The sequence below is a fragment of the Phocoena sinus genome, chromosome 15, assembly GCF_008692025.1.
Source record: "Phocoena sinus isolate mPhoSin1 chromosome 15, mPhoSin1.pri, whole genome shotgun sequence".
NCBI lineage: Eukaryota > Metazoa > Chordata > Mammalia > Artiodactyla > Phocoenidae > Phocoena > Phocoena sinus.
Window position 1 is genome coordinate 70,900,835 of NC_045777.1, and position 26,329 is coordinate 70,927,163.

At 47.3% G+C, this 26,329-nt stretch overlaps 1 protein-coding gene across 6 annotated transcripts in view; it reads left to right on the forward strand.

The window, feature by feature from the left end:
* Positions 1-26,329, forward strand: part of KIAA0556 (KIAA0556 ortholog) — a 201,184-nt gene that overhangs the window by 139,473 nt on the left and 35,382 nt on the right. For all 6 annotated transcript variants that reach the window (XM_032604979.1, XM_032604982.1, XM_032604984.1 and 3 more), the window contains exon 15: positions 17,464-18,331. In XM_032604979.1, the coding sequence (XP_032460870.1) occupies positions 17,464-18,331 (868 nt within the window). The remainder of the gene's footprint in view (positions 1-17,463; positions 18,332-26,329) is intronic.

Consider the following 26,329-nt stretch of genomic DNA (forward strand, 5'->3'; position numbering starts at 1 on the left):
ATGATAAATGGCAACCAATCCTCGGCCTCAATATTGTTAGAGAGACGCTAGGGCCTGGTGGGGAACGTGGCAGACTGGCAAGCGCATGGCCCAGGTAAAGGGCAGGGCATTTTTCAGCTTTAACTAATGACTGATGTGGAGCAGTGCCAGCCAGTGCTGCTAGACCTTCTGAACGTTCCCAGAGAGCTGGGAATCTGGATTTTGAGATGAGCTATTCTGTTTGCAAATGTCAGAAGCTAATTTCACTTCTTTCGAAGCCACCATACAGTTCAAACCAAACTCATCTTTGGGCTGGAGCTAGCCGTTCCCAGTCTGCGGTCGCTGGCGCCTGGAGGAGGGAGCCCGCCTCAGGCTGGGAGAGGTCAGAGAAGGTACTCTAAAGAGCGCATACCTGAGCTCTAGTGGAAAGAGAAGCACTGAGCCAGACAGAAAAGGGAAAGCCTCTCCAGGTAGAGGGAGCTTCGCGGGCAAAGGCATGGAGGTGTGGAAGAGTACAGCCTCCTAATCGCTCTCCCTGACCCCAGGCCCAAGCCTCCGGTCTGTCTCCAGTAGCCACTGTGAGGTCTGATCACGACTCTGCTGTTTCAAGCCCTCAAAGGCTCCCCTTGATCGAGAGAATCCAGGACAGAGGGCCCCTAATCCCTGTGCGTCAAGCCTGCCTCTCTCTTGGCACCCGCCCCTTGACCAGGCCACCCTCCAGAGTGCCAGCTGCTCGTGGCTCTCCACTGCCCTCCCTGGTAGGCGCACCTTTAGTCCCTGGCCCCTCCCATCTCGCTCAACTCAAAATGCTTGCCTCTGCCTTGTATTCCTGGGAAACCCAGACGTCCCTTTCTCCAGGATGCTCGCCTGACCCCCTGACCCTTGTGCACTTCTGGACCTCATGAACTGGTTCTATTGCCCCTGTACCAGGATGGGCACTTGTTCCCCCATCACACTGTGGGCCTCTTGGGAGCAGGGCCTGAGTCATCTCCACCACTGCTCTGTTCCAAGTAGAAATACATGGTTGTCGAGTGAATGAATGAGTTCATTCCCCCAAGAGCCCATAAGCAATTGTCTCATCCTTCTTGAGATCCAGATGAGAGACTGAGAGTAGGAGGGGTTAGGATGCTTGCCCAAGGTCATAGCGCAGGTTAGAGGCTAGCTGTGGCTCAACCAGGAGACTCCATGCCCCCTCCCACCTTGCCATCCTTCCCTCCTGTACCTCTTCTGGCTGGTTCTTCGCTCACCCACTCACCCAGCCGTCCCTCCAGCTCCCGAATAACCATCTGCTAGGCTCTGGGGATCTGGAGGCTAACATGGCAGACGCGGTCCCAGCCGGCTCTGTTCACACGCGATGCTGCCCCAGAGAAGTAACGAAAAGCTTTCTCTGATTTCTCTGTTTTGATTTTTTTTTCAAACAAATGCCTAAAGTTTAAATTTGAGAAAAAGTCCAAACTATTGGAACAAATGAGAAAGTTCCTGTGGGCGTGTCAGCCTCCCCTGCCCGGGGTGTGCGCAGGGGCTGTCCTCTAGGCCCCGGATGCAGCCCCGGCCCCATGTAGCTGCAGTGCATTCCCAGCATCTAGGGCTGGGTCCTCTCCTTCTCCAGTTCACCCGGCACTTCCCGGCAGGCGGTCACCAGCATCTTCTGGACTGGTTAATGAAACGGCACTGGCTGCCCAAGCCCGTGCCCTGTAGCTCGGCCCTGTCATCAACTATATCGCTCAGGCCAAGAAAAGCAGATTTTATGTGCTATATTACAAAGAAGATAAGCTTCGTCCCTTTTGACTGAGGCCTGCCTTTCTTCTTTAACCTGCACTCGGCCTTCCCTGTGTGCTGAGAATAGAAAAGGAGCAGGACACCAGGGCGTCATTGCTGTTGCGGGCGCTTCGGGGAGCAGCCAGCTGCGGGGATTAGAGACTTGAGGTGTTTCTACACAGAGGAGTGTGTGGAGGACCGCAGTCCCCGGCAGGGCCACCACTTATGTAACGCACGCCTATCTGTTGACAGAATTTTCCGGGGGCAGAAAGCGCAAACAAATGCAGCTGCCGGTTGGTTTCATTTAATATTCTCCAGAGAATGCTATTACCGTGTGTTTTAGAGGAGATAAAATGAGAGTTTATAGGAAATATAGCTCAGCCCAGGAGACACGGCTTGTTAAGACAGTGTTTTGTGTCTGGGAATTCAAGGAAGCAAAGTTCAATGTGAGGCTCTGATCCAACCAAGGCTTATTTAGAGCATAAGAAAAGAAGGTGCTAGAAGAAAAGGAGTCTCTTATTGGAAAATCTGCTGCCCGTTTAATCCTCGGGCTAACTTGGATGGGTTCCTTCCCCCTCGTTGTTAGGTGATGCGGTAAGCGTGAACCGGCCCGGAGGAGAGGACTTCCGGGCAGGGTAAGGACACGGAGGCTAGTATCCGTCCACGCAGGCACACAGGGCGGCCCGCAGATGTGGGTACTCATCACAGCTGCTGTTTACCCAATACTGCATGCATCAGGCAGGCGTGAAACCCCCACTGAGCGCTCCATAAACATTTGATGCCTGAACAAATAACTGAACAAATGAATCATCTCAATTAACCTCCCAACCATCCTACAAGGTGGATGTGGTCGGGCCCCACGTTGTAGATAAAGAAGCTGGGGCTCAGGATAAAAAGATCCTGCGGGACAGATAGCTGCGTCTGTTTTGCCAACTCTGCTTGGAAATGGCTGCCTGGAGGGCTGTCTTGAGAAGGATTTAGAGCTTTTCTTCTGGTTCATCCAGGAAAGGGTGTGTGATTGATCAGCGATGCCTGTCTTGGGCTCAAGAGGAGGGCGCGATAATACGTTTGTCACATTTTCTGATGTTTCCCCAGATTAAATGACTGGCCCGGCTAGTGAGGAGTAAGGGACTGAGGTGGGAAGGGAACATGGGGGCTGTGGGTTTCCCTGCGGTTTTTCTCGACATTGCTTCCCCTGCAGAGCGACATCTGCTAGGAGAAAGGAATCAATGGTCTCCCTCCTCTAGGATGTAATAACCCATCCAAAAAGTGGGCTCTCAGCTGCTCGCCACGGTCCATCTGTTTCCGTTTATAATAAACACATCCATCATCTACGTGGCACCATTCCGTCACCATTTTCACCTGCGGCATCACCATGCGGATGCCACCTCCAGCCTGGTCACAACAGCAAGTGAGGCAGGACCCAGTGATACATTTTATGCACGGAAATGGTGCTCACTAAGTAGTTTTTGAATTAATTAATTAATTAATGTTCGATTTCCCCAATGGTGTATTTCTTTTCTTTTAACTTTTTATTTTATATTGGAGCATAGTTGATTAACAACCTTGTGATAGTTTCAGGTATAGAGCACAGTGATTCAGTTATACATATACATATAACTATTCTTTTTCAAATTCTTTTCCCATTTAGGTTGTTATGTAATATTGAGCAGAGTTCCCTGTGCTCTACAGCAGGTCCCTGTTGGTTATCCATTTTAAAAATAACAGTGTGTACATGTCAATCCCAAACTCCAGTGGTGTATTTCTGTGACTTGTCCTGGTGATCCAGGCCAGGACTGCCCAATAGAACTTCTGATGCTATTAACACGCTCTCTCTGCCCTGTCTAGGGCAGTAGCCACTAGCCCCAGGCGGCCACTGAGAACTCGAATTGTGGCTCCTGTAACTGAGAGACTGCATTTTACAATTTATTTCATTTTAATATTAATGTAATTGTCCACATGTGGCTGGTGACTACATATCGGACCATAAGGGTCTTGGTGCTCAGGGAGCCATGTTGAACGAATAGACAAGGTCCTGTTCATACAGCCCTGTCCCTTCTCATGAGGAAGGGGCAAAAAAAAAAAAAGGGCACAAGTGAATAGTGTCATTTCAGGTAATGCTAAGTGTTCTGAAGACGATAAAATCAGGCAACGGGAGAGAGGCAGGAGGAGAAAGAGGCAGGGCTGCTCTGGACAGGTGATCAAAGGCCTTCCCCAACCTGGATGCGAAGAAGGAGCAGCCATGCTAGCATCAGTAGGAAGAGAATTCCCAGCAGGGGGCACAGCAAGAGCAAAGGCAGGAACACCCAGTTTAGGCAGAGACTGAGCTGGTGAACAGAGGAGAGGGTAAGGGGAGGTCCCAGGGGTAGGTGGGAACCGGGTCGTGTGGGCCTTACCGGTTTGGAGGCAGAATAGGGGGATGCTCAGAGCCAGCCCAGCTGAGGCAAACCCTGGCTCCTCCTCTTCCTAGCCACGTGACCTTGGGCATGTTACTCTATGCCTCGGTTTCCTCATCTGGAAAATGGGGTGATTATTGTTCGGTTAATACGTACGAAGTGCTCAGAATGATTCCTGGCCTTTGTGAGCGCTATACAAAGGTCACCTCTTAGTATCATTATCGGAGGGTTTTGGGCAAAGGGTGATACAATCTGATTGAGGAATTTAAAAGATCACTCAGGCTGCTGTTTGGAGAAGGGATCAGAGGGAAGAGGGAGCCCCAAGAGGAGGCTCTTAGCATAGTCTAGCTTGGTGGCTTGGATGAGGGTCACACTGCTTCTGGAGTGCACCATGGGTAGATTCAATTCATCCCAGGGCAGTATTTGTATTTTCAGAAAGGCCTCTTTTTTAGGCAGGGTGGCGGGCGGGGGTGGACTTTCAAATGAATGCAAGTGAAGAGATTAGTTCAATAACGACCTATGTACCTGTCACCAGCTTCATTAATTATCTACATTCTGCCATTTTTGTTCCATCTCTTCCCCTAACATTTAAAAATAAATTGTAGCTATCATATCATTTCACTCATAAATTTTTTGTATGCATCTCTAACAGATAAGGAGTTTGTTTTTATATAATCCCAATGCCACTATCATACCTGACAATAATTAGTTATTATGCTGTAATACCCAGTCCATATTCAAATATCCTTGATTGCCCCCAAATTATTTTTTTTAATAGTTGATACAAACTGAGGCCAAACATGGCAATGGCTTTGAAGTCAAAGATGTGACCTTCATTTGGGCAGCTGAGTCAGTGTAGCCTGATGGCTCTGCCATATGGTGGGGTCTCTGCACCCTTGGGCCTGGAGATCATGATGGCATCTTAACAGGGCAGTTGGTGGGAAAGGCACTAACCCAGGTGCCCAAGAGCCTTCCTTAGGTGTTGACCTCAGGCTTGGTCTAGGCCCTTGCCTGTTACCAGAGGGTGCTCTCTTGTAGGTGGCTGCAGGATCTGAAATCTATGTGCAGAGTCCACGCTCGGGAAGATACAGGTGTGGTCATCTTGAGAGTCCCAGGAGATTCAGGTTTGAAGCAGACCCCCAGCCAGCAGGGGAAGGAGAGGTGAGCAGAGAATTCTGCCTTGAGAGAGGGGGCCCAACGAGGTATTCAGGCTCCAGCCAGAAGGTTGGAATTCAGATCCATACCGTACTCCCACCAAGGGATGAGAACACAGATGCAGAACCAGGGTAGAAGCTGAGGCCCATATCCTGTTCTGTACAGACCAGGGGACAGGCTGCATCTGGGACCAGACAGATGTCTAAGTAGGGAGAACTGCTCACCCATGTGCAGGGGCCAGCCTAGGACAGCAAGATAAATTCCAGACCCCCTAGGGGGTAGGGCTCCCCATCTCCTGCCTGCCTTGGCCAGGACTGATTTAGTAGCTGAATCTGTTGATTAAATATCTCAGTCCCAGCGCTACTGTATCAGCCAGGATTCTCTTGGTAACAAAGGACAAGAAAACCCAATTAAATCTGGCTTAAGGACAAAAAAGTGTTCTTTGACCCATGTTACAGGAGAGTATGAGTTCGCTGGCTTCAGGCATGGCGGGATCCAGGAGTTCACATGATGCCATCAGGAAGCTGCCTCCCTCCATCACGTATCTCTGCTTTCCTCTGTGTTGGCATCATCCTCAGGTTCCAAGTGGTGGTCCCTGATGACGTCGCTCTTGATTTCAGCACTCCCTGCAGAAAGAGACTCTCCCCAAGAAAGTCCCAGACTGAGGCCCCACTGGCCAGGCCTGGGTTGCAACCTGGGGTGAGGCCCACATTAGGCACATTGAAGTCAGGTCGAGGGAAGGGTGGATTCCCGATGGAAAATTGAGGTGCTGTCTCCAAAAGAAGGGAACATCACCAGGGAAAGTAGAAAACGATACCCAAGCTAGGTCCTTTTTCTTTTCCTCTAAGAATGCAGAAATCACATGCCGTTGAATTTATTCACTAAACCTTCCCCAAGGCTTAATTTCTGAACCAAGCTTCGCTCCTAGCCACGAGATACTTTTCTTGGGCATTTCCGCCCGGCCTTGCACCGACACCCCAGCTTGGTATCCCCGCCCCCAGGCCCCTCGGCCCCGGTCCCGGGTCCGCTTCCTCTTACTGTCTGCAGCAGTGCCCGACTCCCACCTTTGAATCCTCCACTCCCCGCTTTGCCCCTCACTGCCAGTCATCCCTAAGTCCTACCATTTCCACTGCCCAAACCTGCCTCCTTCCAAGTCCAGCGCCCCCTTCCCCTGCTGCCCGCTGCCCCCGCCGCCTCCCCGCTCCGCTCACTCATCTGCTCAGTCCCTGCATCTCATCAGCAGAGCCGTTATCGATTGCCCCACACTCAGACGTTTTGCTGGGGCCGGGAATCAGACACGCTGTCTGCCCCTGTGAGCTCTCACCCAGGCAGGAGGGCCCAGGGGGATAACGGCAAACCACAGTTCAGTGGGGCTGGGACAGTGGCGGGAGATGAGCCGAGGGCCTCGCCGCTGCAGAATGCCTCAGGGGAGAGGCCACAGTCCCCGGCCAGCTCGTGCTGCCGGGGCATCCTGGGAAGAGGCTACGCCCCGACTGACCAAAGGCGGCTCACAGATTGCAGCTGGCTCACAGCGTGTTTTCAAAGTTTTTAATTAATTGCCAACATTTAAAAATTGGAAGGGATTCCATGCAAAATAGGGATTTTTGACTTTTATTGAGAAACTAGACGATCTGGCGACACGAGGTCACATCCACTCCTGGAAGCTTTGGCGGAGCTGAGTCACGGCGCCGCAGTCCCCACCACTCCTACTTGTGTCCCCAACACAGTGGCACAGTTGTCCTGACACCACACCACCTCTCCCATTTGCCATGCTTGCCCGGGCCCTGCGTGCATGTGCACTGGCGACCTTCTCCATTATCAGACATTCTCTGGCTCTTCCATCCTTATGCAACTTTCATCCCCTCTGGTCCCTAGGAAACTACTCTCTTCTGTGCCTTTGCTCCTGCCCTTCCCAGCACCTGGAATACCTAGTCGGTCTCATTACAAACCCTGCCTTTGGAAACATCAAGGTTCTGCTTCACCCACCAGCCTCCTGCACACCCTTAGCCTGCCCCAGGCCCCTTCTGGTGGTCTCAGCCACCCCTTCCGGGCACCAAGTCATGTACTTCCCTAGGGTATCCCTCAGTTTCCTGAGCCTTTGGTGTCCCAAACGGGTGCCCCCAGCCAAATCTATCCTGCAGGCGTATTCCGTTTGGCACCCACCATGTTGTACCGCTTGTGAAACATTTGACAACATTGGAAAGTTGGCTTTTGATGAGCTGGCTATATTCCCTCTGTGGCATCCACCGGCTGGAGCCCAGTGACCCCTGCGGCCTCTGGACTTGCAGGTGTGCGTTCCCCAGCTCACCAGCGTCCCTGTGCCGCTCACGTCTGTGGTGCTGCAAGCATTTGAGTCTGTGACACCTAATTATTCATACTTTCATGAACGCCTTAAGGAGAGGAGACTTGCTCTCATCTTTTGTGTCTCACACAGGCCAGGATCCTGAAAGGCCCCCATGTGGTATGAATAAAATTGCGAGAATTGCCTGCTGGGGCCTGAGCCCAAATCGAGGGGAAGCTTTTTTTTTTTTTTAATTTATTTTTTATTGAAATATAGTCAATTTACAATATCGTGTTAGTTTCTGGTGTACAGCACAGTGATTCAGTTATATATATATATATATATATGCATATATATGTTATGTATATACATATATACACATATATATATATTCCTTTTCAGATTCTTTTCCCTTATAGGTTATTACAAAATACTGAGTAGAGTTCCCTGTGCTATACAGAAGGTCCTTGCTGGTTATCTGTTTTATATATAGTCGTGTGTATATGTCAATCCCAACTTGAGGGGAATCTTGACCTAAGTCAGCAGGAGTAATGCTAGGCTCCACTCTGGAGTGGATGGGGTTCTCTGTGCCTGCTGCCAGCCTCTGCCAGCAACAGGGAACTGCTGCACCAGAACTTAGGGGAGCAGGGAGTCTCCAGCCATGCTAACCCTGAGCAGCCAGCCTCAGCAGGTACTTCCATCCAGGCGGTAGATTGGGTACAAGATAATGATGGCAGCTTGCGTTTCTTGAGTGTGTATTATGTGCCAGTCATCATTCAAAGCACTTTACACGTATGAGCTCGTTTATTCCATACAGCAGTCCTATGAGACTGGTACTGTGGTGATCAGCTCCATCCTACAGATGGGGAAGCTGAGGCCCAGAAAAGCAGAAGAACTTGCTGGTAGGCACATGAATACCAGGCAATCTGGTGCCCACCACCTGGTCCCGCCTTTCAATAGAGAGTAACTGTGGTCACTGGCAAGCCGGGCCCTGCCTAGAGCAGCCATCACTCTGCCCTGGCCCCATCCTGCCGGATGGCTTAAATCTTCAAGAGAGGCCAAAAATGCACATTGTTATGTGAAAGCTCTCAGTTTTTAGATATCAGCTGGTTCTGAAATTTTTAACTGCTCTATGGGCCAAACCAGCCCAGATTCAGCTGTAGGTCCACCAGTTAGTGACCCCGTCTGTCAGGTCCCATCCCCGTCCTTTGTCCTCTGAGTCTGTGATGCCAGGAGGTCAGAGTCATTGGCCCCCAGCCTGGCATGTAATAGGTTAAATGTAGCTTGTTAAATGTCACGTGTCCCCACCATCTTCTTCAAGTAGCTTCATCACAAAGAAGGTTTTCATTGCTCTTCCTCCCAAAGGACATATGAAAGGTCATTGAGATCTCCTCTCAATAAAGCATTCAAGTTCAGGTGGAAAGAGCAGGTTTAGTTCCCAGAGCTAGATCTCAAGATAGATGGGGATAGGCCTGTTCCCCGGCTGAGGACAGGTGAGCACATGGGGCCACGAGGTAGTAGGCGCAAGGGTCCAGTCGCAAGCCCAGCTGCGAGAGCCTAGAGGGGGACCCTCGACTCAACCCGAGGAGGTGGGGAGGGGCAGATCGGGAGAGCCAGGGGCTTCCCGGAGGGGTCGTCAGCTCCTGAGCCAGGTCCCGAAGCCTACGTGGCAGCTCTCTGGGCAGCGCAGCTCACTCCCCGAAGTCCCCCGTGCTTGACAAGCCTCCCAATCAGCCCACAGCCCCTCGGCCCCTCCTGCTGTGGACCCAGCACTTCCCGGCAAAGAGAGCAGTAAGGGACGGCAGCCCATGTCCTCCCTGTGCAGTGGAGCCAGCGTGGATGCCCAGCAGGTGACAGAACCCCTAGAGTGTGGGCCCCCTCGGGCTGTGCATGAATGAGGTCCAGTGACACACAGCTGGTTCAACTCCAATTGTCACCCACACCGAGGAAGGGTTTGCTTTAATGGACCCTCCCTGGCATCCAGCACATAGGCTTAGACAATGCTTTGCTCCAGATTATTTCCTTCAGGCTTTTTCGCCTGTGCTGAGGGCAGTTGTTGGTCTCTAGGGAAAGTGTTTTGTGAGCACAAGAGCCCCCGCCTCTGCTTGGGTTGTTGTCATGATAGAGCCGGGCCGCCATCAATCTTTGCTGAGCAATTCATGTGCTCATTGGAAGAGACATGTCATTTGACCCCAGGACCAGGGAGGAGAGTGGCCTTATCGAGTCAATTCAGTTACTTAGATCAAAATAATATTAATGTTGTTGTGTTTAAAATGCATTACGGTCTCAACGTGATTGGTTCTCGTCAACTGGAAAGAAGGATAAAGTCTTTCTTTGGACTAGAGAAGGTGCTCCCATTGACTACGTGGCAGCCACAGAGTTTCAAAGTGTCCTTTTGAAAATCCACTGCAAAAGGGGTTTGAAACAGCATCAACAAAGGGCATAGCAATAACTCTAGTTAAACGAGGAAGGAATTATGAGCACCAAGGAAGCAAGTACACACACACACACACACACACACACACACACACAAATGGTAAGGTCAGCAGCAGCATGGAGTTTCACCTCGATTTCTTGGAAGCTGAGGCAAAGGAGGAAACAGCCAGGACTAGAGCCCTCAGTTGGAAAGGAGGGAGCAGGCTGGTTGTTTAGGAGTGAAAGGATTTTCCCTTGGATCTATTCCCAAAGGCACCCCTCATGCAGAGCTTTACAGAGGGATGCCAAGTAGTACAGACCTGCAAAATCTCAACCCCCTCTTCTCCACGGAGCAGACATGTGTCTCACATAGCTCTGGACCACACTCTTGAGGTGTGATGTCTGTTGCATCGATATGTATGTAAATACATAGGAAAAGTCTGGAAGGACACAAGCATACGTACACATGCTCCCCACCAGTGCCCACAGTGACTGCCTCTAGGGAGTGAGGAGAGAGCTAGGATGGGAGTACGAGATAGTTGGTCCACGGGGACTAATTAAGAAATAGAAGTGGGGACTCAGAGTTCCACCCAGAGCGGGTGGCCAGGCTAGCACGGCCAAGACGGAGGCCCTCTCCAGGTCTGGCTTGACCCAAAGGGAGGTGGCAGTAGGACCTCAGGGTGCCAGCCAGAGTGGCTCCCTGTGCACCAGCTGTGTGACCTCAGAGAAGGCTGAAGCTCAGTTTCTTCATCTGTCAGATGGGCCCTAATGCCCAAGACCTTGGAGAGTTGTTCCAAAGACAGCATGGGCCAATGCATGCAGCCTTTATTTTTTTTTTTTTTAAACACATGGAATCCCCAGAGAAGTGACTCCCTACCGTTCCCCACCAGGGATCCCATCCTGGTGATGCTTGGACCAAATTCACCCACAGATACAGCTTGTTTGGTCTGCAGGGTGTTGGAAACTTGGCAGGTTTAAACACCATTAGGTAGGGGGCATGAACCTCTCAGCTCCCCACACCCCCCGCCACTCCCTGTGGTTTCCACCCTAACCCTCTTCTCTCTCCTACCTGCCTGATGCTAGGGGCATGAGAGGTCACACCCCTGCCCCAGCCTGCTCCCCTCTTTCTGTCCCCACTCAGCCAGGCTTCTTGGAGAGAGCTGAGGTCAGACGGGGCTCTAGGCCGTTCGCGGACGGTCAAGGAGCCCATTGTGGAAACCAGGCATCTCCTTACGGAAGCCAGGATGCCCATGTGATGACTGTGCGGACTGAAAGGTCTCCTCCCCACCCCACCGCCTCTTTCAGTGAGAGCGTGTCTGTCTCACCAGATGTTTCCACGGCGGTAATTTTGCGGGACTAGTCATTGAAAGCTGCCCAGGCTGTCCTTCTCCAATAGCTATTTCCTGATTAATTCACAGCACACACTTGCGCTGTGCCTCCACTAAACAGAGAACACATCCGTATAAACGTGTAAAAGAGCGCTTTGAGAACTGACTTTTCTGACAGGCGGCAAATAGTAGCCTGCCATCCTGCAATTGGACGACTGAAGCTGGGTTCCTGTGGTGTCACACGGGCTTGACGTTTCTCATCCTAAATTGCTACGGAAACCTTCGTAGCAATAACTTAGTGAACTAGGAAGTTAGTTGGAGCTTCGTTGCCTGGATTTCAGGAGGGCTAAGGCAGGGGGAAATAAGTATAGATGGACACCTCTGGGATCTCAGATCTTGTATCCCAAGAGCAGATCAGAAGCCAAAGCAAGATGGAAAACGGTCTGGGGTTGAAACCAACAGGCTACCATTTTTCTGATCAGGTTTCTTCTCTGATGATTGTTAGAGAGCAGTGTTCCCCGGGGAGAAAAATACCTGTGTTTATTCACTTATAATTCCAAAGGGATTACTGAGCAGCAGCTGTGTGCCAGGCCCTTGCTGGGCCCTTGGACGAGATTAGTAGGCTCTCTGCTGTCTTGGAGCTTAACTCTGAGTGGGGGAGACAATAAATAAGTTAGAAAGCTGATGAACAAGACCATTTCAGAGACCAGGAGGAAAGAACACAGGGCCATGGGCTAGAGAGGTGACTGGATGGGGCAGGGGCTGCTCTAGGGAGAGCAGCTACATCTCTCTGAAGACAAGGAGGGGCCAGCCTTGCAGGTTTCCGGAGCAGAACATTCCAGGCAGGTGCCCAGGTCCCAAGGTGGGCAGGAGCTCACTGGGATCACAGAGCAGCAAGCAGAGCGGTGTGTTGGAAGCAGAAGGGGAGGGGAGAGAGAGGTCGTCACAGGACCAGATCACGCAGGCCACGTTGACCGCTGAAGGGAGCTGGAATTATTCTCCACGTAGTAGGAAATCATTGGGTGTTTGTTTTTTGTTTTTGTTTTTTTTTGTGTGGTACGCGGGCCCCTCACTGTTGTGGCCTCTCCCGTTGCGGAGCACAGGCTCCGACGTGCAGGCCCAGCGACCATGGCTCACAGGCCCAACTGCTCCGCAGCACGTGGGATCTTCCCAGACTGGGGCACGAACCTGTGTCCCCTGCATTGGCAGGCGGACTCTCAACCACTGCGCCACCAGGGAAGCCCCATTGGGTGGTTTTAAGCAGGGGCCTGCCGTGATCTGATTTAAGTTGTTTTGGTTTGGTTTGATTTTTTCCGGCAGTGCCGTGCGGCTTGTGGGATCCCAGTTCCCTGAGCAGGGATTGAACCCGGGCCCCCTGCTGTGGAAGTGCAGAGTCCTAACCACTGGACCACCAGGGAATTCCCTGATTTAAGGTGTTTTTAAAGAAAGACTGGCTGCTGGAAATGCAGTGTGTGTGCCGGAGTGGGGTGGGGGTGGGTGGGTGACGGTGCAGAGTGGATACACAGCACTTAGGAGGATACGGTTGTTGTCCCAGGAGAGATGACTGTGACCCGGGCTAGGAGGCGGCCACCATTCAGGGAGAAGAGGTCAGATTCCGGAGAGGTTTTGGAGGTAGAGCCGCAGGGCTTCTGATGGATTGGATGTGTGAGTGAGACAGCGAGAAGACTCAAGCCCTCCTAGGTTTGGGGCAGCTGGTTGAACGGCGGAACCACTTTTGAGATGAAAGATGACAAGGTTTGGGAAGAGTGGATTGATCATTCTGTTTGGGGCCTGTTAGATATCCAAGAAGAGAGGTCACACGGTCACTGTGGGCTGGATGGAGAGGTCAGGATTGGAGATTAAAATAGTCAGGAATCCAGTGTTAATTGGCATTATTCACAATAGCCAAGACATGGAAGCAACCTAAATGTCTACTGACAAACGAATGGATAAAGAAGATGTGGTACATATACACAATGGAATACTACTCAGCCATAAAAAAGGACAAAAATAATTCCATTTGCAGCAACATGGGTGGACCTAGAGATTATCATACTAAGTGAAGTAAATCAGACAGAGAAAGACAAATATCACTTATATGTGGAATCTAAAAAATGATACAAATGAACTTACTCACAAAATAGAAACAGACTCACAGACATAGAAAACAAACTTATGATTACCAAAGGGGAAAGGGGGTGGGGAAGGATAAGTTAGGAGTTGGGAATTAGCAGATACAAACTACTATATATAAAATAGATAAACAACAAAGACCTACTATATAGCACAAAGAACTATATTCAATATCTTGCAGTAAAACATAATGGAAGGGACTTCCCTGGTGACGCAGTGGTTAAGAATCCGCCTGCCAATGCAGGGGACACGGGTTCGATCCCTAGTCCGGGAAGATCCCACATGCCATGGAGCAGCTAAGCCCGTGAGTCACAACTACTGAGCCTGCGCTCTAGAGACCGTGTGCCACAACTACTCAACCCACATGCCACAACTACTGAAGCCCGCGCACCGAGAGCCCGTGCTCCGCAACAAAGAGAAGCCACCGCAATGAGAGGCCCGCACACCGCAACGAAGAGTAACCCCCGCTCGCCACAGCTAGGGAAGGCCCACGCACAGCAACAAAGACCCAATGCAGCCAAAAGTATAAATAAATAAATAAAATTTATTTTTTAAAAAAACATAATGGAAAAGAATATATATATACACACACATATAAAACGGAATCACTTTGCTGTACATGTGAAACTGAAACAACATAGTAAATCACCTATACTTCAATAATAAAATTAAACAGGAGTCACCAATGAGAGAATGATAGTTAGGGCCCTGGGCCTGAGTGGGACCCCCTAGTGAGAGGGTGCAGGAAAATCGGGAGGCCGGGGACCAGCCCAACCGGTCAAGGCCCAGCTGAAGAGGAGCAACAGCGGGGAGCCTGGGCTGCGGTGAGAGCGGGGGCCGGAGGACAGCCTACCTGAGAAAGGAGAACTTCCCGGTGGGTCTGATCCCCTGCTGGACCCTAAAGCTGATTGTCCAAACCAGGGCACCCCTGAGAGTGAAAAGAAGGCTCTGTGAGTGATAGACCAGGGCAACAGGAATAAATCAGAATCATCCAGGCAAACAGGGAAGTTCTGTGACCCAGTTGCTGGCACCCTTGGCAGGGTGGGTTCGTGTAGAGGAGGAGGCAGAGGCCAGCGGGCAGGAGGTGCAGCTGTGACTGTGACTCTTAGAGTTTGCTGTAAAGGTGGACAAATAGATTGTGGGGCACCCCAGCAATAAGAAGGAATAAAACTACTCATTGACACAACATGGATGAATCTCAGAGTTATTATGCTGAGTGAAAGAAGCCAGGCCCCAAAGAGTTCACAGTGTGCGATGCCTTTCATAGAAAAATTCTAGAAAAGGCAGAGTAATCTATAGTGACAGAAGGCTGATGGGTGGTTGGCTCGGGGTGGGGGAAGAAGATAGGGTGGCAGGGATTACATAGGAGTACGAGGAACCCTTGTGGGTGATGGGTGTGTTCATTACCTTGATCATGGGTGGATATGTGTTAAAACTTATCAAGTACTGTGCTTTATTTTTTTTTTATTGAAGTATAGTTGATTTACAATGTTGTGTTAGTTTCAGGTGTATAGCACAGTGATTCAGTTATATATAGTTATATATATATGTGTGTGTATATATATATATCCTTTGCAGATTCTTTTCACTTGGAGGTTATCACAAAATATTGAATATAGTCCCCTGTGCTATAAGTAGATCCTTGTTGGTTATCTATTTTATACTTAGGAGTGTGTATCTGCTAATCCCTAACTCCTAATTTATCCCTCCCTTTCCCCTTTGGTAACCATAAATTTATTTTCTATGAATGTGGGTCTATTTCTGTTTTGTAAATAAGTTCATTTGTATCTTTTTTTTTTTTTTTTTTTTTTTGCGGTACGTGGTCTTCTCACTCTTGTGGCCTCTCCCGTTGTGGAGCACAGGCTCTGCACGCACAGGCATAGTGGCCATGGCTCACGGGCCCAACCGCTCCGCTGCATGTGGGATCTTCCAGGACCAGGGCACGAACCCGTGTCCCCTGCATTGGCAGGCAGACTCTCAACCACTGCGCCACCAGGGAAGCCCTGTATCTTTTTTTTAGATTCCAGATATAAGCAATATCACATGATATTTGTCTTTCTCTGTCTTACTTGACTTAGTATGATCATCTCTGGGTCCGTCCATGTTGCTGCAAATGGCATTATTTCATGCTTTTTTTTATGGCTGAGTAATATCCATTGTGTGTATGTATATATATATATATATATATATATATATATATACCACATCTTCTTTATCCATTAAGTTGTATGCTTTAAACATGTACAGTTTACTGTATGAGGTATGTATTATATTCCTCGAGAAAGCTGTTTATTCAAAATGTTTTTGTGGGCTTCCCTGGTGGCGCAGTGGTTGGGAGTCCACCTGCCGATGCAGGGGACACGGGTTCGTGCCCCGGTCCAGGAAGATCCCACATGCCGCGGAGCGGCTGGGCCCGTGAGCCATGGCCGCTGAGCCTGCGCATCCGGAGCCTGTGCTCCGCAACGGGAGAGGCCACAACAGTGAGAGGCCCGCGTACCGCAAAAAAAACCCAAAAAACTGTTTTTGTGTAAAGAGGTATGGCCAAATAAGGCAGTAGCAGGAGGAGGTGTTATTTGATGTTTTTTTCTTTTCTTTTTTTCCCTTTTTTTTTTTTTTTTGGCTGCATTGGGTCTTCTTTGCTGTGCGCAGGCTTTCTCTAGTTGCAGCAAGTGGAGGCTACTCTTCATTGTGGTACGAGGGCTTCTCATTGCAGTGGCTTCTCTTGTTGCGGAGCATGGGCTCTAGGCGCACAGGCTTCAGTAGTTGTGGCATTAGGGCTCAATAGTTGTGGTGCATGGGCTTAGTTGCTCCGTGGCATGTGGGATCTTCCCAGACCAGGGCTCGAACCAGTGTCCCCTGCATTGGCAGGCAGATTCTTAACCACTACGCCACCAGGGAAGCCCCCTAATTTTAAGTATGACCCAAGAAGCGTTGAACACCTGCCTCATACGGGGCACATGTGCTGGGAGAGGAGGAGACAGAAGGCTAGCAGGGACCCTTTTGTGAAGGTTACTATATGTCATGCTGAGGGGTTCGGAATTCATCTCATGGGTCCACACAAGTGCAGCGCCCACACCGCATCCTCTGGGCTCCCCTCCACTTGTGGCCACAGCTGCGTTGGGACAGTCCCAGGCGTGCTGACTGGGCACCACTTCCAGTGCTTCCAGGCTCTGAGCCTTTCTGCTTGGGTCCTTTTGCCGAAGTTTCTAGAGGGCCTAGCCTGTGGTCATGGCGGGGAGTCAGTTTCCCCAGGGGCAGCCATCAACAGCAGGGAAGGGAGTCAGTGGATAAACACCCAGCCTCCCGCCTTTGGAGGGAGACTTCTGAGATGCATTCTGCCGGTCCCTCACAGTGTCCCAGCTGGATGGAGCCCCAGTTCCCCACAGCAGTGACCAGCCCCAAAACCTTTTTGGGTTTTCACCTGCCCTACCTGACTCTCCCTCTTAGGAGCACCTGCTGATAAGCTACCTGCACTCAAATCCTTGTCTCAGGCTCTGCCCTCAGGGCCCCCAAAATATGGCACCCATGGAACCTAGGGCATCTGCATTTTATGTGCCTGCCAAGCTTTTCTGACACAGGAGGCCCAGGAACCATACTTTAAAGAACCCTGCTATAGGCAGTGAAAAAAACATGAAGAATTTCACAAAGGGATGTGACTGGGCCAGATCTGCTCTTGTAGAAAACTAAGGCGGGTGGCAATGTGAAGCTGAGGTCGCAGGAGCAAGAGACAGGAAGCAGGGAGACCAATTAGCAGGCTATTACATGTGTCCCAGCAGGAGGTAATGATGATGAAGGTGGTGATGGAGGCCGCCTCTTTGTGAAAGTCCTTTGATTTATAACATATGTAACCCTTTGCACCGAAATGAAAAGGAGTCTGATTTAACAGCCCCAGTGCTGTAGTCGCAGAAAGCTCACGTTTCCAGCGTCCCACATTTGTCTTTTTCACGTGCTCCTTTCAAAATTTGATACATCAGTCCGATGCCACGCATCTTCATTTTGTGAAATTTTGTGTTTTCAGGATCTTGACATTGGAGCCAAAAATGTGAAGCTTTATGTCAACAAAAAACTCATCTTTGATGGCAACTTAGACAAAGGAGGTGACGAGGCCCCACAGAGCATCCTGGTGGGCCTGCAAAATGAGAGGATGGAAAATAGCGTTGCTGCCCACTCAGAAGAAAGCAAAGGTGCCCGCAAGAGGAACAGCACCGATGGGGACAAGCAGCTCGGTGCCAGTTACTCGCAGCCAGCTGGAGCAACAGAGGATGTGAAGGCTTCTTCACAAGGACATTTATTTGGTGGAAGGATGAATTCTCCTGACTGCATGAAAGACAATTTGTCCAAGTTAGAGGAAGAGTGCAGCTTTTTAGCCACACCATCCTCGCCGGGTGGCATGCCCAGTGTCCCTCCCCACTCCTTCCCCGCAGAATGCCCTCCTCCTCTTGACCAGGAGCTCTCGCTGATCCAACAGCTGGAAAACCTTACGGGCAGAAAAGTCTCTGAGCCTCCAGGGAAAACCCCATCCTGGTTACAACCTTCTCCCGCAGGGAAAGGCAGGAAGCAGGGAGGCCTGAAGTCAAAACCCCTCTGGCTGAGTCCGGAGAAGCCGCTGGACTGGAGAGGCAGGCTTCCGTCAGAGGATATCATCCGTGAGGGGCCTGGAGAGACCGAGGCTGGAGATAAAGACCCCAGGCGTGAGCAAGGGCGGACAAGCAGCTGGGATGTCATCGCCAGCGAGAGAGCTCAGAGGGCGACCCCCAGAGTCTGCGGTGATGACTTCGACATCTTCAACCAACCCTCCCACAGGGAGCACCCTGCTAGTGGGAGGAGGGGCCTGAGGAAGGACGCCCTCAGCAACAGTCATAGTGATGGCCAGCCAGACAGCAGAGGTAAGCTTGGGAAACAGTCTGACTCGGGGCCATCTCACCTGAGCCAGGGCCACTGATTGGCATGAAGCCATTTTGCTCCCTGGACCTCAGTTTCCTCATCTGCAAAGCAAGTGGGTTCTTCTCAACTAAGCGTCACAAATTCCCTGTCTCAGGGGCCACGGGGTGGCAGCAGTGCGTGAAATGGGCAAGGCACACTTTGCATGTTAAACTCAGAGATATATTTGTCATTACCTCCAAGATACGTTCCTTTGTCCATTTTTCTTGCAAAACATGGCTTTTCCAATCTAGACTGCTATCCCACCTCTGATAGAGACGTTGGTCTCTAAGAACTTCACTTCTTTGTAACCATACCATTAGAAAAATAATACAGGTGTGATGAAAAATAGCAATCAATTCTTGCCTGGGGGTTGGAAGGACTATAGGGAATGGTGGGGACTATGGTATTCAGGAATACAAGACCAGTATATGCCAGATCTCCCTTTTCCTTTTATCAAGAGAAATCAAAATTGTAGAATATTCTTGTTTTTCAACATTGGCAACTGATGGAGATTATTTTTAAACCACTGTGTGGGTCAAAAAAAATATATATACATCTGCTAGCAGGATTCACCTGCTCTGTGAACTTTGCAGTAGATTATCTCTAAGAGATCTGAAAGGAGGTGCCAACGGCTGGGTTTCTGAATATTTGCCCTCAGATTTGGCTACTGGGATGGAGTGTAGCATAGCAACAAGGAGTCAAACCATTTGAATTCAAGCTCTGCTACTTATAGGTCTGGGACCTCTAGACTGGGTCCTATAGAGCTGGGCATTTCCACTTTCTGAGCCTCAGCATCTTCATCTGTGAAATGGGAATGAACCCCCACTCCCCACAGTGTTGTGAAAAATGAATGAGTTGATAGCTTCAAAATATTGACCAGAGCCTGGCATGTGGAAAGTGCTCCAGAAGTGGTGGCCATGATTTCAACACTAGCTTCTACATCCTTTATTGTCCACAGAGCTCCTGGACCTACCAAGGCAAGGCTCACCTCTAGATCCTCTGAGTTTATCCCCGCCCCCTACCACACAGGAGCAGAAGCCCTAGAGTCAAACTGACTGGGCATGTATCCTGGTTCCCCACTGCCAACCCACACTGTGGGCAAGTTCTGAAATCCCCCTGAGCCTCAGTTTCCTCGTTTATAAGGACACCAGTAATATCCAACTCACGAGGGGCTGGGAGGATCAAATGAGATCCTACGCGTGCAGTGTTTGGCACTGTGCCTGGGACATAAGCGCACCCAACAGATGTTAGCTTCTGCTATTTCTTCTTATAATTGTTGTTGTTATCATCATCGTCACCGTCATCCCCATTCTGTGACTCTGCCTCTTGGTGATTCTGTATGTGAAGCCAATGTGTATATTTTCAGTGAATTACATTAGCATCTGCACTGTGACTGTCTACTGGACAGACCCCAAAGGCCTGCATTTAGCCAGAGTTCACACATAGAAATGTGAAGCGTCTGTGGCCTCTTTCAGGCCCTTGATGTTACTTAGGGCAGAGCAAGTCCCTCAGACTCTTTGAGTGCCTTTCCATGGTGAGTGGCTGGCTCCCTTCTCCCAGGCAGGGCTTCCCCTTCTGGCTCCCCAGCCTTACAGATTCTGCTGCCCACGCCCACCAAGACTTAACCCTGAGACTGGTTATCAGGGAGGAGAGCAGAGTGGGAGAACAGAACCGAGAAGCTCTTTGGGGGCAGGAACTGCGGCTTATTTGTGTTGGGGTCCCCAGGACCCAGGTGCCTGACTCATGGTGGGTCTTCTGCAGTGTGAGAGAAATGATGGAAAGAAGGAACTGCAATGGCTAGATGCATGGCCTGTTTGCCGTAAGCCAGGCTGTCATTTGGGCACGTTACTCAAACGGGTTCATTTAATCCTCATACTAGTCCCATTTTACAGATAAAGAAAATGTGAGGTAAGAAAGCAGGGTGAGATGGGAGGTTCGAGATGGTGGCATAGGAAGATCCTGAACTCAGCTCCTCGCATGGACACAACAAAACTACAGCTACATGTAGACTAATTCCCTCTGAAAAGGACCTGAAAACTGGATGAACAGAGTCTCCACAAGAAAGGGTAAAAGGGCAGCATCAAGGCAGGTAAGAGAGGCAGAGAGATGACCTCATCAAGGAAAAAACCACACCCCAGGTGTGACAGTCCACAGATGGGGAGGGATTACACAGGTACAGTTACTTTCCCTGGGGATTGAGGGATTTGAGCTTCACGTCAGGCACCCCGGTCCTTAGATCCTGCACAAGAGAAATGAGGCCCCAAAACATCTGGCTTTGAAAACCAATGGGGAATACACTCAAAGCTATAGAACTGCAGAGAATGGAAAGCTAGCTTTTAAAGGGCACACTCACACTCACTCCACCTGAAAACCAGCACAAAAACACCAGACTGAAAAGTGCATGGACCATAGGTGAATGGGACCCACCTACTAATCTTGAAGCATCTGCTGGAGAGGCAGGAACGACTTGGGATGCTCCCTGGGGACCGAGAAACTGGAGGGAGCCATTTTTCCAGTCTCAGGCTACCTTGCTGATTCCAATGCTGGTGGGTGCCATTTTGGAATTCTCCCTCTACTCTGTTAGCACCAGTTGGCACACCCCACTTAGAGCCCCACCCACCCCTGCACCTCAGCCAGGCCTCACAGCTGACTATGTGATAACCCTGCCCACTAGAACCCATCAGCCATTGTGGCCAGCATTGCAGTCTTTCCAGGGGCCAGCCCTGCCCACCAATGCATGGCAGCAGCATCCATGACCACAACAAGAGGGTGCACACAACCCGTAAGGGGACACTGCTTGAGGACCTGGCTCTGGTGGCCAGGCATGATTGCATTTCTGAGCCCCACAGGACATGTCCTACATAAGGCCACTCCTTCAAGACCAAGAGAGGTAGCTGATTTACTTAATATATAGAAACAAACACAGAAAATTAGGCAAAATGAGGAAACAGAGGAATATATTCCTATCAAAAGAACAAGACAGAACCACAGTAAAAGAACTAAACAAAACAGAGATAATCAATCTACCTGATAAAAAGCTCAAAATAATGGTCAAATGCTGCTCATAGAACTTGGGAGAAGAATGGACAAACATGGCGAGAACAACAAAGAGATAGGAAATATAAGAAAGTATCACACAAATTATAACTGAACTGAGAAATACACTAGAGGGGTTCAGCAGCAGATTGGATGAGGCAGAAAAACAAATCAGCAAGCTGGAAGACAAAGCAATGGAACTCACCCAGACTGAGTAGCATAATGAAAAAGGAATTTTAGAAAAATAAGATATTTTAAGGGATCTTTGGAACATCAAGCAGAATAGCATTCATATTATAGGCTCCCAGAAGGAGAAGAGAGAAAGGGCAAGAAAAATTATTTGAAGGAATAGTGGCTGAAAATTTCCCTGGGGAAGGAAATAGACATCCAGGAAGTCCACAGAGTTCTGAATAAGATGAACCCAAAGAGACACCCACCAAGACACACTATAATTAAAATGGTAAAAGTTAAGGACAAAAAGAGAATCCTAAAAGCAGCAAGAGAAAAGCAACTTGTGACATACAAGGAAATCCCTTTAAGGCTGTCAGCAGATTTTTATTCAGCATAAACTTTACAGGCCAGAAGGGAATGGCATGACATACTCCAAATGCTGAAAGAAGAAAACTTCCAGTGAGAATTCTCTTCCCAGTGAGTTTATCATTCAGAATTGAAGGAGAGATTAAGAGTTTCCCAGGTAAGCAAAAGCTGAAGGAGTTTATCACCACTAAACTGGCCCTACAAGAAATGTTAAAGTGACTCTTTTAAAGTGAAAATAAATGACACTAATTAATAATATGAAAACATACAAATGTAAAAATCTTAACGACAAAAGTAAATATATAATAAAAGTAGTGGATCAATTAGTTATAAAGCACAACTTCCCTGGTGGTGCAGTGGTTAAGAATCTGCCTGCCAATGCAGGGGACATGGGTTCAAGCCCTGATCTGGGAAGATTCCACATGCCGTGGAGCAACCAAGTCTGTGCCCCATGACTAATGAGCCTGCATGCTAGAGCCTACATGCCACAACTACTGAGCCTGTGCTCTAGAGCCTGTGAGCCACAACTGCTGAGCCCATGTGCCACAACTACTGAAGCCCGCACGCTCTAGGGCCCATGCTCTGCAACAAAGAGAAGCCACCACAATGGGAAGCCCGCGCACTGCAACAAAGAGTAGCCCCCTCTCGCCACAACTAGAGAAAGCCTGCGCGCAGCAACGAAGACCCAACGCAGCCAAAAATAAATAGATAGATAGATAAATAAATAAATTTATTTATTTATTTTTTAAAAATCAATTATAAAGCAAGCTTGAAGGTTAAAAGGCAAAAATGTTAAAATTAACTAAAATTACAATAGTTTGTTAAGGGATACATAAAAAGATGTAGTACTTGTCATCAAAGTATAAAATGTGTGGAGGGGGAGTAGAAAGACAAAGCTTTGGACTGTGTTCAAATTTAAGTTGCTACCAACTTAAAACAGACTGCAGCTTACCTAGGATGGCATATGTGATCCTCATGGTAACCACAAGGAAAAAACTCATGGTACATACCCAAAAGAAAATGAGAAAGGAATCTAAATATAGCACTAAAGAAAGCCACCAAAACATAAGGGAAATGAGAAAAGAAAGGAACAGAGAAGAACTACAAAAACAGCTAGAAAACAATTCACAAAATGGCAGTAGTTACATACTTACCAATAATTACTTTAAATGGGCTAAATTCACCAATCAAAAGACAGAGAGTGGCTTAATGGATTAAAAGAAAAAACACTCATCTATATGCTGCCTACAAGAAGCTCATTTCAGAAGTAAGGACACACGCTGACTGAAAGTGAACGGATAGAAAAAGATATTCCATGCAAGTGAAATGAAAAGAAAGCTGGAGTAGCTATTCTTATATCAGACAAAATAGACTTTGAAACAAGACTATAATAAAAGACAAAGAAAGGCATTACATAATGATAAAGGAGTCGATGCAACAAGAAGTTGTAACATTTATAAATGTATATGCACCCAACATAGGAGCTCCAAAATATATAAAGCAAATATTGATGGACTTAGAGAAATTGAAAGCAATACAGTAATAGTAGGGGACTTTAACACCCTGCTTACCTCAATGGATAAATCATCCAGACAGAAAATTGATAAGGAAACATCAGACTTAAGCAACACATTATAGCAGATTGGATTAACAGATATATACCAAATATTCCATCCAAAAGCAGCAGAACATACATTCTTCTCAAGTGCACATGGAACATTCTCCAGGATAGGTCACATGTTAAGTCACAAAACAAGTCTCAATAAATTCAAGAAGTTTTAAATCATGTCAAGAATCTTCTCCAACTACAGTGGTATGAAACTAGAAATCAATCACAAGAAAAAAAATGGGGAAAACCACAAAAACATGAAGATTAAACAACATGCTACAAAACAACTGGGGGGGGGGTGCACGGCATTGAAGAAATCAAGGAGAAACAAAAAATACCTGGAGACAAATGAAAACAGAAATACAACATACCAAAATCTGTGGGATACAGCAAAAGTGGTTCTGGGAGGGAAGTTCATAGCAATACAGACCTACCTCAAGAAATAAGAAAAATTCCCAATAAACAATCTAACTTAACACCTAAAGGAACTAGAAAAAGAAGAACAAATAAAGCCCAGAATCAGTAGATGAAGGAAATAATAAAGATCAGAGCAGAAATAAATGAAGTAGAGACTAAAATAAAATAGAAAAAAATCAATGAAAATAAGAGCTGATTCTTTGAAAAGATAAATGTAGTTGACAAACCTTTAGCTAGACTAACCAAGAGAAAAAGAGAGAGGGCTCAAATAAATAAAATCAGAAATGATAGAGAAGTTACAACTAATACCACACAAATACAAAGGATCGTAAGAGACTACTATGAACAATTATATGCCAGTAAATTGGGCAACCTAGAAGAAATGGATAAATTCCTAGAAACAAACAATCTTCTAAGACTGAATCATGAAGAAATAGAAAATTTAAATAGACCAATTACTAGTAAGGAGATTGAAACAGTAATCAAAAATATTCCAACAAACAAAAGCCCAGGACCAGACGGCTTCACTGGTGAATTCTACAAAACACTCAAAGAAGATTTAATACCTAGTCTTTTCAAATGCTTCCAAAAAACTGAAGAGGAGGGAAACCTTCCAAACACATTTTATGAAGCCAGCATTACCCTGATACCAAAACTGGACAAGGACATCACCAAAAAAAAAAAAAAAAATCACAGGCCAATATCACTGATGAACATACATGCAGAAATTCTCAACAAAATATGAGCAAACCTAATCCAACAATACATTAAAAGTCTCATACACCATGAATAAGTGGGATTTATTCCAGGGATGCAAAGATGGTTCAATATCCACAAATCAATCAACATGATACAACAAAATGAAGAATACAAATCATATGATTATCTCAATAGATTTAAAAAATGGTTTTGACAAAATTCAACATTTACTTATGATAAAAATTCTCAACGTCGTTGGTATAGAGGGAACATACCTCAACATAATAAAGACCATATGTGACAAACTCACAGCTAACATCATACTCAGTGGTGAAAAGCTGAAAGTGTTTCCTCTAAGAGATCAGGAGCAAGACAAGGATGCACACTCTCACCACTTTCATTCAACACTGGAAGTCCTAGCCACAGCAATTAGGCAAGAAAAAGAAATAAAAATCATCCAAATCAGAACGGAAGAAATAAAACTCACTATTTGCAGATGACATGATACTATATATAGAAAACCGTAAAGACTCCATCAAAAAACTGTTATAACTAATAAATGAATTCAGTAAAACTGCAGGATACAAAATCAATATACAGAAATATGTGGCATTTCTATACGCTAATAATGAACTGTCAGAGAAGTAAAGAAAACAATCCCATTTACAATTGCATCAAAAAGAAACAATACCTAGGAATAAATTTAATCAAGGAGGTTAAAGACTTGTACACTGAAAGCTATAAGACACTGATGAAAGAAATTAAAGAAGACACACACACACAAAATGAAAGATATTCCTTGCTCATGGATTGGAAGAATTAATATTGTTAAAATGTCCATACCATACTATTAAAGCAATCTATAGATATAATGCAATCCTTATCAAAATTCCAGTGGTGTATTTCACAGAACTAGAACAAATAATTCTAAAATGTATATAGAGCCACAAAAGATCCCAAATAGCCAAAAGCATCAGCATCTTGAGAAAGAAGAACAAAGCTGGAGGTATCATGCTCCCTGATTTTAAATTATACTACATAGCTATAGTGATCAAAACAGTATGATACTGGCACAAAAAGAGACACACAGATCAATGGAATAGAATTGAGAGTCCAGAAATAAACCCATGCACATATAGACTATTAATCAACGACAAAGGAGCAAAGACATAGAATGGAGAAAGGACAGTCTCTTCAATAAATTGTGTTGGGAAAACTGGACAGCCACATGCAAAAGGATGGAACTAGACCACTATCTTACACCATACACAAAAATTAACTCAAAATGGATTAAAGACTTGAATATAAGACCTGAAACCATAAAATTCCTAGAAGAAAACATAGGTAGTAACCTTATTGACATCAGCCTTAGAAATGTTTTTGTGGATCTGACTCCAAAAGCAAGAGAAACAAAAGCATAAGTAAATAAATGGGACTACATCAAACAGAAAAGGTTATGTACAGTAAAGGAAACCATCCTCAAAATGAAAAGGCAACCTACCGAATGGGAGAAGATATTCGCAAATCATATATCTTTTAAGGGGTTAATATCCAAAATATATAAAGAACTCATAAAACTCAACAACAAAAAACAAACAAACAGATTTAAAAGTGGGAAGAGGGTCTGAATAGACATTTTTCCAAAGAAGACATACAGATGGCC